At 33.3% G+C, this 15,975-nt stretch overlaps 1 protein-coding gene across 1 annotated transcript in view; it reads left to right on the plus strand.

Annotated features, from left to right (window-relative positions):
• LOC127833290 (complement C5-like) overlaps positions 1-15,975 on the plus strand; it is a 64,184-nt gene that overhangs the window by 2,464 nt on the left and 45,745 nt on the right. The window contains exons 4-25 of the mRNA XM_052358463.1: positions 805-1,008; positions 1,454-1,527; positions 1,758-1,904; positions 2,473-2,515; positions 3,286-3,376; positions 4,560-4,668; positions 4,781-5,014; positions 5,740-5,907; positions 7,199-7,291; positions 7,423-7,494; positions 7,815-8,009; positions 8,152-8,301; positions 8,526-8,600; positions 8,872-8,986; positions 9,280-9,516; positions 9,700-9,844; positions 10,078-10,145; positions 10,816-10,973; positions 11,961-12,044; positions 12,974-13,111; positions 15,023-15,119; positions 15,616-15,720. Of these exons, the coding sequence (XP_052214423.1) occupies positions 805-1,008; positions 1,454-1,527; positions 1,758-1,904; positions 2,473-2,515; positions 3,286-3,376; positions 4,560-4,668; positions 4,781-5,014; positions 5,740-5,907; positions 7,199-7,291; positions 7,423-7,494; positions 7,815-8,009; positions 8,152-8,301; positions 8,526-8,600; positions 8,872-8,986; positions 9,280-9,516; positions 9,700-9,844; positions 10,078-10,145; positions 10,816-10,973; positions 11,961-12,044; positions 12,974-13,111; positions 15,023-15,119; positions 15,616-15,720 (2,802 nt within the window). The remainder of the gene's footprint in view (positions 1-804; positions 1,009-1,453; positions 1,528-1,757; positions 1,905-2,472; positions 2,516-3,285; positions 3,377-4,559; positions 4,669-4,780; positions 5,015-5,739; positions 5,908-7,198; positions 7,292-7,422; positions 7,495-7,814; positions 8,010-8,151; positions 8,302-8,525; positions 8,601-8,871; positions 8,987-9,279; positions 9,517-9,699; positions 9,845-10,077; positions 10,146-10,815; positions 10,974-11,960; positions 12,045-12,973; positions 13,112-15,022; positions 15,120-15,615; positions 15,721-15,975) is intronic.

Consider the following 15,975-nt stretch of genomic DNA (forward strand, 5'->3'; position numbering starts at 1 on the left):
TTAAAAACGCACATCATTGATCGCTAATAAGATGTTATATGAAGTCAGATAGCACCGTGTTTAAATTTAGCTTCGAATCCTCTTCTAGGACTTTGCGGCATAAATGCAAGTAAACAATATTCGTGTGAATATTATTTCTGAAAGAAAACCAGCATTTGTGCATCACGTTATTCATAAGCACACAACAGCGTTAGTGTAGTTTAAATACTTAATATATATTTTAAATCTATAAATATTTAGTTTCAGTAAATCATTATTAAGTGCCTATGTCATTTTTCCATTTATGATTGTAATTTTGCTACAGACCATGCGTCAAGAACAGATCGCTTGTATAGAATGAAAAAAGCATTTTCCCGACAGTATTCCCATAAATAATGTCATTTAATGTTTTCTAAACATGCTATGACCTTAGTAAGAAATAAGTATGCATGAAACAAAAGATTTAAATTATTTTTCAATATAACATAACATTATGCTTAACGACCCACCTGAAAAAGGCTTTCGAAGAAAACCCTCTGCGGTAACAGAAACCTATTGCTGTAATTGTCGTTTTTTTGTTATCTCGATAAAAGATTCGGCCTACATCGCTACAAAAACGCTATAAGTAGACACAAGTTAAAATGTATGTGTTGTATATAATAGTTTTGTCGGGAATATTGATGTGTTAACCTTAACAAGTATATATTTTCAGATACTGTTGCTTCTTCTCCTATTACCAGGTATACTCATATCGCCTCATGTCAGACGGGTTGTGTTCTTATCATAAATATTGTATACACTTTGGTATCATTCTATCTTCTTTAGAACACCCTGTCCAGGTCACGATAAAAGTTACCGCCAATGACATCTTCGAAAATCATGGCGAAAGATTTCAGGGAAAGCCTAAGACAATCATAATGGTCGCCCGGGCGACTGGTTGGATGCAATCACGAGTGATCGCGCTTAGTTACAAGCCGGGCTATCTTATTGTAGAGACTGACAAACCACTGTACAACCCAGAACAAACAAGTAAAATATCACATGTAATTTTGTTGACTAAATACACGCATAGATTTTGTATAATATTGGCGATTTTGTACTTCTGGTTTTACTCGAACATATTTATATGTGTAGCATATGCTTTGCAATAAATGTGCATGCATGTGTAAGTTTTTTTTATAAATGAAGGTGTTGATCTTATATAAAGTCAACTTATAATATAAAAACATAATCAATTTAAAACAAAGATAAATTTGTCTTCCATTGAATTCCGTAAGCAGATGTTAAGTTAAACTTCCACTTGCTAAATTAATTCGACGTTACGCTTACTTCAGCATTTATTTTGGCAGTTCCTAGCTGCATAATTCGTCCTTTTTATAGGTCACAAAACATATATGTCGATTAGTGCATGGCTTCATATAAGTTTGATTCAAAGTTTTTGGTTTACGAAATGGAATAGTCAGCATCATTTCAGTATATGTTCGAGTTCTGGCAATGGACGAGTACCTGAAGCCTATGAAAAACACACAACTGGAAATTGATCTTATTGTAAGTGAACATGTTGACAGTGATCTTTGTTTATAAGTAAGTTTTTTACATTGGATGCACTATACACATGTTATGGGGAAGTTTTGTCAAAAGTGTGCTTGCTAAACACAAACAAGTCAAATTAGTGTCGGATAAAAGTGATAAGAAATGCAATCTCCTACAAAAAGATTTGGCGTCTAACCCGACTGAATTTCTTCCAATCTTAACAAATAATTTCACGACTGTACCAGAAACTGGATTTTCAGACTCCCGAGGATATCACCGTAGGCAGAGTGTCGGTGGGTAACAGTCTAAACGGCTTTTACAGGGGAGATTTTCAGCTGCCGCCTTTCCCAGAATTTGGCACATGGACAATAAAAGCGAAACTTGGAGGAAAGGTAACCTGCATATTTGCAAGCGTGATACACCGAAAATAACATACAGAGCTTGTTATTGATTTTACCTGTGCTATCACTTGGAAGATATTCCTAGAGATAATCTGATGAAACTATGTAGGTTTCAGTACAAGTCAGTACACTTAAATTATGTCAAGGTTTTCTTGCAAAAGGCGAATGCAATTGTTTACAGATATATCTTGACACACGTTGCTAGTTCGTGTTAAGCTTGGCAGTATAAATTTAAAGTATAATAACGCATATTTGATATCAGTTTACATATCAATTTCAAAAGTTTGCGCACGTTATATAGAGCCGCTGAATACATATTATATTGTTTTCAAAATATTTCAAACTTAATTTGATAAATAAATATATATACATCAGCTTGTTTATCGCGTTTGATTGCAGTGGAAAAAAATCATTAATTCAGACAATCGCATGACAGCAATTAATGTTAAAACAATGTAAATTCCTTTGTGTCTCAATCATTAATGTATAGTTTTTGTACAGTGTGTTGCGTTGCACTTCTTTTAAATGACATCGGATATTTGTTAATATATACTTACAGTTGGAGACATATGCAATAGCACCAATTGAAGTTCGCGAGTTTGGTAAGAGTTATGTAAATTCATTTAGTATAAGTGAATAGCCGTATGTTCTTATCCGGCCATTCGTTATATATCATCGAGTTAAAGTTATTTCAGAAAAAATATATAATCATCAAGTATTTGTATAAGCCCGCATTAATTATTGAGTAACGATGTATTATTGGTTTCACAAATGTACTTTTGGTAAACGTTCTAAATGTCTGTCGGTAAATGGAGTTCTTTCTGCGTGCGTTCTTCCATATTCATGTATATGTGTGGGTGCGTGTGTGCGTGTGTTCTTGTTTGCGTGTGTGCAAGCCCGCGTTCATTCTTTAGTTTATGCGTGCGTGTGTAGTTTCAAGCGTAAATGCATATATTCATGTATAAATGTTAGTTTGTTTGACAATTTTTGAAATACTTCTCAACAAGAAACCAAGTTAAAAATAATAAACTCGAAAATGGTTATATTTCAATGTTGGCTAATGGTAGTAATTACAGTGTGCAATTAGAATTAAGACGGTAAGGCAATTTTGACATCTGCTTTCTGAAGAGTGCATAGTATATGCTACTATCATTGCGATAGGCTCAATGTTAGGTTAAGACACTATTTCTCGTTCGAGTTACTGTAAACATTACGCGGGGAATCCGTTGTTGTTTGATTTAATTATTCATTTTATTTCAGTTCAGTTAAGTTTTCAAGCACTTGTTTGAAATAGGCTTTAGGGTTAAAATTGACGATTGGCGTAACTGATGGTAAAATCTTTAATGACTTAGTAATATACACTTTTATGCAGTTGTCCCGACATTTGGAGTCACCATAGCGTCTTCAAGACAATATATCTTGAATCGATCGATGGATCCGCTAGAAGTAACAGTCGATGCCAAGTAAGTGCAAAATAAATGTATTTGTGCGTGTAGCGATTTTATCAAATACATGCAAATTATTGGACAACGTATCACGGGAATGCTGAATGACCACTACCTTATAAGCGCGATTTGCATGAAAGGGCAAACGTTCAGCTCTATAGCATTTGCCAAAAGAAGCAAAAAGCGCTGTCATTGCTTGAGTCCTTATTTTTCACGTTCGATTACTCATTAGAATATTATTCTTGGATTGTCTTTTCAAATTCTATAATGAATGTTTTTCTGAACATTTTTTTTATTATATTTCACTTATTTTGTTTTACTAGAATTTTCTCTTATCGCTTTAACTATAAAAATGACATGATTGTATAGCTGTTATCAGCAACGTAACTAACCATGAATACACCGGTAGACAAAGTTTCAATCACGAACAAAATGCCGGCCCGTCGTTATTAAAACACAGCCGAAGTCAGAGTTAACACTTGCTTACATATTTATATGAACCTTGACTTCATCATACTCTCGTTTAAGTAATAACAAACTGATGTAATTTCTTTGATTTAATATTTTGAAAAGTATTTTATTGTATTTAAAAGCACAGATTAAATAAACCGGTATCCTTAGGCTAAGAATCCTATTCAATATCCATTTAAACGTGTAAACGCATTTTATTGAATTGCTCATTTACTTTTTGAAGCATCCCTTACAATTCTATTGTATAAATACTGACTTAAATGGTACCACGCGGCATTAATTGTTAAATACATATATACTTTACCTTTACTAATTTAAAATAAATAACAAATGGTTTAAAATGATATAATATATATTGTGCTTTAAACGAAACAGTACTTTTGGCTTTTACATTCCTTTACAATTCCGTTACAGGCGGTCTGTCAAATAAGTAATATGTACCAAATGTCAACAATCACAAGTAGTTTAAGTTATAAGATGGTACCGTGCATGTACAATTGTTCAAAACTTTCCTACTAATTATGTATTTCTTAATATTGAATGATAGTAATACAATTATTAAAAAAAACATTCGTTATCTAATCGATTTCAAAAAGTATTATATACTTTTGTCATAATACTTTTTTCTTGGTAAGTTATCTTTAAGAATTTTCGCACAGCTAATTTGGCAAACTAGTTTGCAAGTTACTCATTAGCTCTTTCGCAATTCCTCTCAATTTGCCTGGAATAGATACGTATATGGCAAGACCGTAGACGGAAGTGCTGAGCTCGACATCAACATCAGAAAGAAGGGTGACATATCTGAGCCAAGCACAGTGGTGACCATGAACCGGCAGAAGGTATTCTTGTTTCACAACATTTTGACTAAAATAATTACTATCAATCATTTTATTGTTGTAATTTGGTTTAATTAATTGAAAGGTGCTCCGTTTTAAATGCTTTTTCTTTCAGTTGCAAAATGGAAAAGCGCATTTTGTGATAGATATTAAGGAGTTAGTTAAGGGCCATGGGGGACAATTTCCCGCAGGGGCCCTGTTAGAATTGACATCAAGGGTTTATGAGTCCGCAACGGGAAAGGAAGAGTTGGGATCTGATGATTCCGTCATGTTTGTCAACTGCCCGTTCAGGTTTGACTTGTCGCGTTCAAAGACTACGTACCGGAAAGGAATTACATATTATATGCAGGTAAGATAAGATAACGATTTAGCACTTTATATATAAAGTTTTCTAACCTTTCAAATATAAGAGTCACCGAATTCAAATATAGCAACATGCAATATGTTCAACCCTCAATTTATTCCATGAATTAATGTCACAAGTTTTGGGCGAAATAACGATCAATTGTAATATCTAGTGTATTTAATTGTGTGTGCTTCTGATATACCGAAACCTGTTTCGATGGATTTATTATGATTATGTCCTTATGCTGGTACCTAATATACATTTGCAATTTAGGTCCATGTGATCATCGCGAAGGACTGCACTTAATGTTCTTTGCCATTAACTTACATAAATCAAAATATAAACATTCTTTTGTCCCAGCTTAAAAACTAAATTTTGTATGACATTTTAGTGTCTTTTTAAGAATCATTTGAATAATGTATCTCAAACGAATCTCGAATATATCATTGAATGTGATTTTCTATACAACGTTTATACAATTTACACAGTTATCTTTAAATGACTTGAAATCAGGACGCTCTTAGTAACGCCCTTTTGCGTTCATTTAGATATTTAGGTAACGTGAATGATTAATTTTTAAATTACACAAACAGTATTTACCAAATCGTATTCTGTTTGGTACACTGTTTAGCTAAGTTTCATAAAAATGAGTTCCAATGTTTTGATGTTGAAGCTAATACATTCAGAGATGTATAAACAAGTTGTAAAGAGTAACTCAATTATCCTAGATTATGATGCTGCATGCCAACGGGAATCCGGCGGGAGGAGAACGATTCAATCTTGGCATGTATAAAAACGACATACTAAACGAAACCAAGACTTATAATACGACAGAAAACGGATATTATCTTGCGCCAATTCCGACAACATTTGAGGATGGTGCTCGAAAATTTAAGGTTTGTTAGTTTTACGCCATAACAACCATTAACACGAATGACACACGATTTCATTGAAGAATTGTCGATTGATTATTCAATTCAATACCGTGGCTTTGGGGTAGATGCGAAATTTTGACAGTAACCTTCATTTATTAAGTTTACTTGTCTTGCGTCTAACCGTTGGGAAGTGTGTAAAATTTCATCAATGAAATACATCGTATTAATGAGATCAGGAGCACCTCCTGATCATGCAATTGGAGAGTCTATGTATGTTTATACATATTAATATATGTACCTTGCTTTCACGTATATTGTAACCTATTAATCTTTAATTTAGGAGTGAAATATCTTTCCTTCTCATTTTGATAATATTTTAGTGTTTAATAGCTTAAAACTTTTAACAGTTGAACTGTATTGTTAAATAAAGCTTAGATACGAAAACACATGTGTGTTGGTGCTTAATACTGTGGCAACATATTGTCTGAATTATTTGAATCCGACAATTCGCTCAGCGTTCAAATATTCCCAATCATATGGTTCCGGTCGCCTTTTCAAATCAATAATATTTCGAAATAAAACGAGAAAGCAACAATTAAGGCCTTTCCGCTATCCTTATCAAAACCTCAGCCAGCGTCAAATTCGATTGTGTAACATTGTAAGAATAATACTTTTAAGTCTAAGTATTGTATAAGAAAATACGCACACGTTATAGTGTTTGACCATGACCTTGTTTGACTGTCAACTTTGTCTAAGACTGGTTAATGTGTGCCCTCTTTCTGGTCGGGTCAAGATTTCTCAAACCAGGAAATGTATATTCGTTTGAAACTTTGGTCCACACTGTCCATTACACCCAATCTACTAAAAGAATATGTAGTTAAAGATTAATACATAAAGATTAGGAAAGGGTGTAGCTAAAGCCGATATCAGTTTACTGCCTGTATCAAATCATGTGCGGTCTGAATCCGTGTAACAAATTAATCTCAACTAGTACACTTCTCTCCTCAGCATCAACGCCATGTTTACTTTCATTACGTCATTGGCGGTTATTTACTTAATATGACTTGAAAATTCATGATCAGCATGGTGCCTGTCTTGCATTAAAATATCGAGTAATCTGTAAGATAAAATAGAATTATTCTTTGTTCCCCATTGCTTTTGGGAAAGGAAAATAACGTGTATGTTTTTTCCATTCGCCAAACACTTTAGCAAATTATTAATTGCATGTTGAAATCAATCACAAGGAACGTTATGTGTCATGTAACTAAAGCGTAGGACAACACACTATTTCTCCAAGCTGGTTTATTTTCAGGTCTATACCAATGGCTTTGAAGAATATGGAACCGAGCTGATCGTGCATCCTTATACTAGCAAACATCAAATAGTTGTCGAGAAAATTGAAAGGGTAACTATCTATTGCTAACCATGACTTACACGTGTGGAAATGGGATGTTCAATTTTAAAATAATGCAATATTGCCTTTATGTTAGTAATCGTTTAGCGTAATGCGTAATATTGGTTTGATCTTTTAATCAGGATGGGGCTTCATTCATAGAAGCGAAGACTGACATTCAGAATGGAACACAAAGTACCGGGGTAGTGATTATGGTAAATAACAAAACAAGTTTGCATTCACAATCGAAGAAATGCTTCTAAACTATATATTAGATTACTCATGCATATCTACATATCCCTGATTAATTACATAAAAAAATGCAATGACATATAAAATGAGTTAATAATTATGTTTAACATCCAGTGATCCTATTTAAATGTCTTACTTCCGTCGCGCATAAGTCACTACTTTCAATTAGTTCATGTGTATATGTCTCGTATGAAAATAAAAAATAAAACCGTTATTTAAATCATTATAAATATACAAACCAAATGTGATGAGATGAGATATTGAAGCATACGCCTGACTATAGGTTATAGCTCGAGGCCAGATTGTCTTAAACAAATACAGACCTGCCGCACTCCCTGTGCAATTAGAATTGGATAAATCCGTCATCGAAAGGCTCTCTCCTTCCGCTCGGTTGTTTGCCTTCTATGTGGATAAACAAAACAACGAGATAGTAGTAGACTCGTCCGCCGTCTATGTAGATCCAAAATGCCGTACCCAGGTAATAAAGTGTAACAATTCAATTCATTACGTACGCCACATCAGTATTAACTCCTGATTTACCAGAAAGTACATTGAACGAGACATGTGCAAAACGCAATATGCCTTATATATAGTAAATATATTTATTCTGATTTACCAAGTTGGAGCTTAACCCTGAAAAGTTGGAGGTGAACCCAGGAGAATCCTCAAAACTAACTGTCACCGGTCCGTCCGGGATGTGGGTGGGGTTCAATGTCATCGACAAGGCGTTACTGCTTCTGAACAGTGAAAACATCTTAAAAGAAAACAAAGTAATACACGTAAAAATTAAATACAAATATGGACTTTAAGGGAAATGTCTTTGTAAAATAATATTGAATATAATTACAGCGAGCTAAGGAATAATGTTTACATTATTAAAACACTTTTGGTTTATCATATTTTTCGCCTATGTTTTAATTGTTTGGTGTCTTAAAACAAAACACTCAACTTGTTAAGTTCATATATAATACAGTACATTGGTCCATGTGTTTAGGTCTTCCAAGAAATGTTAGCCCACGACATAGGCTGCGGTGCAGGAGGAGGCACGACCAGCGAAGATATATTCAAAGTATAGTTTGGCATGAAGAGAAACTTTTAAAACCACAGTGATATTAGACTTAACATTGTAAACGATGAATTTATTTAATTTAATGATGAGTTTGTTGTATGATATACTGGCTACGTCGACATCACTGTTTCCTTCCCATATTGACGTATTGAACGGTGTAAGTTTTTTCAAAAGATTAAATGGTCCACCTAAACTTTTTGATATTTTAAATCTCTTCTTACTGAAGAAACATAAAGATTTCGTGTATGATGACATGTACATGTTTCGACAGAATGCCGGGTTGACAATTTTAACAGAAGCGAACGTGAACGCAAACCGTATTGAAATGGAAACAGTGGAATGCGTCGACAATAGGCGAAAACGACGAGCTGTCATAGACACAAATGGTGAGAAGTATATAAGTAAATATAATGCTGACATTATGTTCATTTTTGTCATAATAGTGTTTTCTACTTCGGAACCTAGAAAGATTTATTTAATTGATTTTTTGGGGGTTTGCGTTAACAGGATTATCGCATTTTTGTTATTTGTGTTGGTATTGCCTGTCATTAAGCCTGACTTAATTTATTATGTTTATTTCTTATATTCTTCTTAGTGTCCTTTTTAGGTATGTTGAGTTTCATTTTGCATAAAAAATGTGTTTTAACTGTTAAACAAACATTATTATGATGAATATCAGGATGTTATTATGGTGCAAAACCGATATGCTGCGAAGCGGGTGAACAGTATGCCTACGACATCATCAATGAATATGAGACAGCAAACAATCCCTTCAACACGGATGAGCCAGTTCCTCATACAATATGCTATTCGCGAGCTCGTGACATGGCGACAAAGCATAAGGAAACACTGCCGTCTAAGTGTCCAATAGCGTTTTACGAGGCTTGTCTTATGACTATGTCGGCAAAATTAAGTGGTATTTACACTTCTTATACAAATATGTTAGTAATTGCTACATAACAATTTGAATGTTTACAACTTACTTTCTTACACGTTTCGTTCATGTTATACAAGTATTTTTATATTTTTATGAACGTTGCCATATTTCGAAAGTAATCATTTGCGTTATCTAACAGTTAATATACACATCCCCTTTCAGAATCAGACGCCGCTAGTGGAAGATCAGTTTTCAGCAACCAAGATCAATATACTAGAGATGTCAGCATTTTGGCAGGACTCGGATTGTCCTTGAAAATTCGCAAAAACTTTGAAACTTCTTTCTTCTTTGAAGAACACGTGTTAAGGTAAATAGTAATATATAATTCATAGTTTTTGACATAATGTCGAGAAAGGTTATCTATCATATATTTAATTTGGTAATACCTCATTAGCAATAACATCAGTTGTATTTACATAAATACTCTATCTACGTATTTCAGAAAATATTAATTTCAATTGACTTATTTTTGCAATATTTATTTCTACTACAAGAAATCATAGCTTTTGATCACTTTTTAATTTTGCCGATATGTTTCAGCAATAACGGATATGAAACAAACCTTAAATACAGGGATTCGATTACAGAGTGGTCAATTCAAGCCATAGGTAAGCATGTTAGTAATAACATACATTCGAGCACTAGAATTGTGCATAGTTATTCCTTTTCTACAAGTACAAACCAAGCTTTCATTCAAAGACTCCCTATTCGTTTATGTATAGTTAGTGTTAAAAGCTAAATAATTGTTATTGGTTTACCGATAGCTACGACATATATACACGTAACTAGTGTTAAAGGTATTTCATTCGAATTACACGTTTGGTAATGTTTTATATTTTCTGTCTGCATATAAGATGTCATATTCATCTAATATTTATTTTCTAAAAGCGAACATTTAAAAAAATAGCGAATATATACATGTGAACATTTTTATCACATACGTAATTACGTCGTCTTCCCTCATATTCCTTATCTGTATTATTACATCTTTGGCGATATTCTGGGGTAAGCGCGAGGAATGCATAGCCATTTAACCAGTTTAATACCAAACTGCGTTGCATTTATTGACCCTATGCAATAACCCCATCTTGTATCATTTGATCAAGGTTGTGTTTTTTTGGTCCAGAATTTCTTTTATCGTGCTTTTATTAGCTGCCGTTAACAAGTATTACATATATAAGAATTCTGGAATGTCTTTATTATCGTATTTGTTTATTTTGATCAGCACGAAAGATGAATAAAGGCAAACATTCATATTCTTCTCTATTTACCACACAGGTATTTCTGAGAGCAACGGTGCATGTATTGCACACCCTAAATATGTCAAAGCATTTAAGGACTTCTTTATCCAAGTCGATCTTCCATACAAAGTTTCACGGAAAGAGACCTTCAATATAAAGGTCACAGTGTTCAATTATTTACAGAACGAGCAAACGGTATGTACTTAATTAGAAAATGCTGCTGATCGGTATCTTCAAATATTGACAAATTTGTTATTAAATAGAAGCAGAGTTAACTCTAAAATATCGTTTATATAATTTGATGTTATGTTCAATATTCTGGAATAAATTAATCAAAATAGTGTTTTCTATTTTTATTTTTTATACGTTTTGCCTGGAGAAAAATAGCTCTTTCACTATATTTGATGTGCTTTTGATCGGTTATATCTAATCGACCTCATGATGACTAGTGCCCCCGTTGCCTTGCACTCTAACCTTCATTACTGGAATGTACTTTCTGTGTATGTTTTGCTATAATCTTTGCACATTTATTCCTTAAGACATATTTAGACATGAAATGACATTTATTGACACCTGTCAAACATGTGTTACAGATAAAGAACGGTTTTCGTGATTATTTTGATTATAAATACTTATACCTAATTGATTTTTATGCTGGCTTTAAATGTAGCGTTTGTGACGTCTATCTTATAAAAAATAGAATTAGTTTCGCTTGATAACATTTATAATTTATGAAATAAAAACGTGTTAACTGTAAATAGCGATAATGGTTTTATTCCATAAATTCTAAATGTTATCATGCGAAACTAATTTTATTTGTTATAACATCGACGTCTCAAACTCTACACGTAAATGGCTATTATTGAGGTACGTTAGGTTTAGATATTTCAAATGAGGTTTGTGTTGCGGCCATAACTAACAAATAGAAAATTTTGCTTTAAAGGTTGATAGCGAAATATGTAAAAATAGAGAGAACATAGTTGTTATGCACTTAACGGCTCTTCGTTTTACCAATAAAGTTTAAAGTTGACCTCAGGACGGAACTGCTAGACTGAAATACGACCATTTTAATATGTTCAACATTAAACGTACTTTTCTTTAAAATGAGTCAAACATGTCCAAATATATTACTTTTTTATCAGAAACAAGCGTTATGCAGAATTGTTTTTATACACAAATTAGGCCCGCGTGTATCTCAAAGGCGTTAAAGATCTGTGTTATGGAACCACACCTGGAGAACAGTCGCAGCCACAGCTTGCTAAACTGGTGAGAAGAGAAAAGCTTGTTTTAACAGAAACAAATGCAATTACCACTTACGAATGCGATGTTACATGTGTCATATATCCCATTCAAGTCCCCATAAAATTAACAATTCAAAGGTATTTAACAAAAACTAAACATCAGGCTTTTAAATGTCTAGTAAAGTTGTGTAATTGAAATTGAAACTGCATTTATCCCCGCGAGAAGAGGCTTATTTTGGAAACATTGTTTAAAATATAAACACTGACTTTCAAGTGAAACTGTTCCATGAAGTATCACAAGCCCCATTCTTTTAAAGAGTTGTACTTGATCTCCTTAGACGGAGAAATATCTTCCACAAATGAAAATGACATATCTCGTGCACTGTTAGACTTTGCAAAAACACTATTCAACAATAACAGACGAAGTATAACGGTTTATATATAACCAATAATTACTTAGCAAACAATTAAATTCAGGTAACTATAAGAAGATACATTTGTGTTTATATCAAATACCCTTTTAACAGAACGGCAACTAAAAAAATGATAACAAATGGAATAATTCAGACTAGTTTAAGAATAATTGTTAATTTCTCATTTAACTGTACATGTGGTTTTTATTGCTTTGATTTGTGTGTTTTTTTATCAAATTAGTTATAACTGGACGACCTCCAAAATATTCAGTACAAAACATTATGCTGTGATTGTAATTGATTTTAACAGGAAACTTAAACACAACACATTAACAATGCAACAATACAATATTTTTTAAGCTTAAACGGTTCATTTTCTTTGCAACATCTTCCATGTCACATTTATTGCCAACAAAAATTCGGATTGGATGTTAAAATGTTTAAAAAGTTAATATATTAGGATTTGCGTAATCATACAAAATGTGTTATCACTCAGTGTGTTATAAAACACTTGTAAAATAACACTTTATGTATAATATAGCCACCAAACAGCGCCAAGACTCTGACGTTTCCGATGATCCCCCTGGAAGCAGGAACATACCCGATCACTGTGTCGGCATTTGTTTTGAACGAAAATATGCCTACTGCAGATATTGTGGAAAAGCAACTACTTGTTGTGGTAGGAACTAGTTAGTAAATATGGGTTTAACATTTCATTGTTATTTGTGGTGAAGTTGAAGAATAATTCATATTTATCCCATTTCAACGCGACATTGACGGCATAACACCTTATGGAATATACTAGCCTGTATTCAACCTTGTGGGATATACCTGTCGCGTGCACGGACTACTTTTTACTTTACCACTGAATGATTTTTCATAAGAAATTAAGTCGAGGAAACTTTAGCTTCAAAAGTATGAGACCTTCAACCTTTAAATCTAGTCATATGACATAATTTTTCGCCATCCGTATAATGAATCAGCTGATTGATGGCGTCATAAAATTACATACTTATTGCGTCATTTTCCCCAATTTTTTTGACGCTTTATTATAAACGCGACTTATTTCACATGTACATGTACTGTATATCGACATAATTGTCAATTTATCACATTTTCCTTATTTTGTGTAATGTGCATTGTTTATAATCCATCCATATACTTTTGACATTTAAGAATGAACAACAAGCCATACAAATATCGCACAATTCATAAATAATCTGCAATATTTGCTTTCCGATTAAATTCACGTTAGGCATAGAGCTGTGTAAAGTATAAGATGGTAAAAATAGCACCACACTGGAATTCGGAACGTCCCATTTTGTACACGGGTATTGTCCACTCATTTATCTGTTGTGTAATGGAATGTTTTCCAATCTTTGTGTATTTATATATTAAATTATTTTGTACAATATGGGTATTTACCATAGACAAATAAAACATTGTGCAAGTTTAAACATAATTATGTTTGTATGCAGAAACCTGCAAATGCAACCGAGTTTACCAACGGCTATTATTTGAGAAACTGCTCCTGTTCATTTTAATAGCAGTAATGTACATAGAGTACATGACGTAGCTTGTGATGAAGAAGAAAGTTTATTGAGTTCGTAAACTCATTTGAATATAGTGATAGGATGGCATAAGGGTTTTTATTTAACTATGCTAAAATAATTATTAAAGACCCTAGATGCAAAATCGTCAATTATTGAGTTAAATGGATTATTAGATGGATTTTTAAGGATAATTAAAGGTAAGAAACTAGTTCGAACGTGTTTTGGTTTTTGTTTGTACTTGTGTCGTTCCTTGTTCTCGGGAAAATGATTTTAACATGGGCGCCATTGATGCATCGGATCACACACGGCATACCCATAACATTTTATAAAATAACACGTTCCGCGCATCCTTAAATTCGTCGTCCGAAGTCGGAAAACGTATTGCCCTGTATATTAAGTCAAATAAAGTGTCAGTCGCTGCAATTGTCTGTTTACTTGTCGAAATTGTCAAGGTCGTCGATGGTGTACATGTATCATAATGTGGACATCGACATCATTTTGTCAAAAGCAATCGCCGCCATATTGGATTTTGATCATTTTCTTTCGAAAATAAAATGAATTATAGTTAAGTAAAATCTTCTTTTTGCGGTCGTAATGTGTTACAATTCGCATACTGCGGAAAATTGAATCGAGGCATATGGTGATCTTTTTACTTGTTTTACAGTTTGTGTGTGAATGTTTTAAAGACTATTTTGCGTGCCAGAACAAATACATTTATATCACTACGCATGGTTACATTCGTTAGATTTTAAGCGCTTTTAAGACTGAATTAAAATTATTGTTAAGGTTATTAGATCTATTTATGTTAAATGTCACGTTGAAAAAAATAATCAAATGGGATAAATAGAATACTAGGATTAGCGTTGAATACAGAGAATGTTATGTTGATCGGCTCGAACACCGAAAGCGCCCGCCAAGGCTCGCGCTCCCGGCGTTCTAAGTTTCGCAACATAAGCTTCTTTGTATTCAACGCTAACCTAGTTTTCTCTATATATACAAAAATGTCACAAACTATAATGCATAAGCTCATTTTGCAGAATGAAGGTATCCAAGAGAAGATGAACTTTACCGTATGTCTTGATCCCAACAAGCAAATGGAAAACTGTATCAATGGACCACATGTCAACTCAACTGGTAAAATTATGTTTAATAATAATATATTATAATAATATTTTCCTCGAGGCAGGTTTGCATGTCAGAACTAATTTATAAACCTGGTGTGCTGAATAACATACAATTATGTGCACCATTTATATTAGTTGTAATTAGTGTTCCTCAATATGTATCATCAAAGTTAAACATTGTAATAAGCAAGATAAGTATACCTATGCTAAATCTAGTCTAAGAAAAATGTATGTCTCTTTAGAACACTAACATTTGAGTAATTGATCAATCAGAAAGTAAAATCAATACATCAGTTAAAGAAGAGTTGAGTCTGCAACATTCTGACACGAATATATAAATTGGTAAAAATATCATTCAAACATATGTTAGTGCTTATTGAGACCTTATTTGGGTACGTTTATATACACAAATAACCGAAGGGCAGTGCAGTGTTAGATTCTGATCACTATCTGAATGCCCAATACCAGTGATGATCTTTGACGGTGTGGCGCTAATTTCTTTTCAGAAAGATTACATCTCGCTGGCAGTCCTTCTGTTAAAATGAGAGTTGAGTTCCCTTTGCCATCGTTTGCACTACCGGGTACGGCATCTGCAAATGCATACTTAAGAGGCAAGTACATGTTTATATTCGTGAACATCTTTTATTTTATAGTGATATTAAACAAACTGGAACACGTTAATGATCGAGCTATTTCAATTGATTTTAATCTGCTATGTTTTAAATTGACGGCGACTATAGTTCTATTCGGGAGTATGTTTGTCTTGTACTCTGTATGCTTTGAGGGGATCACCAGCAATACAGGACAAATTGCCGATTCTAGTTCGCTCCTGTTGAGTGAATTGATATTTCCCAGTTTAGTCCTTT

This window comes from Dreissena polymorpha, chromosome 6 (genome assembly GCF_020536995.1).
Source record: "Dreissena polymorpha isolate Duluth1 chromosome 6, UMN_Dpol_1.0, whole genome shotgun sequence".
Taxonomy (NCBI): Eukaryota; Metazoa; Mollusca; class Bivalvia; order Myida; family Dreissenidae; genus Dreissena; species Dreissena polymorpha.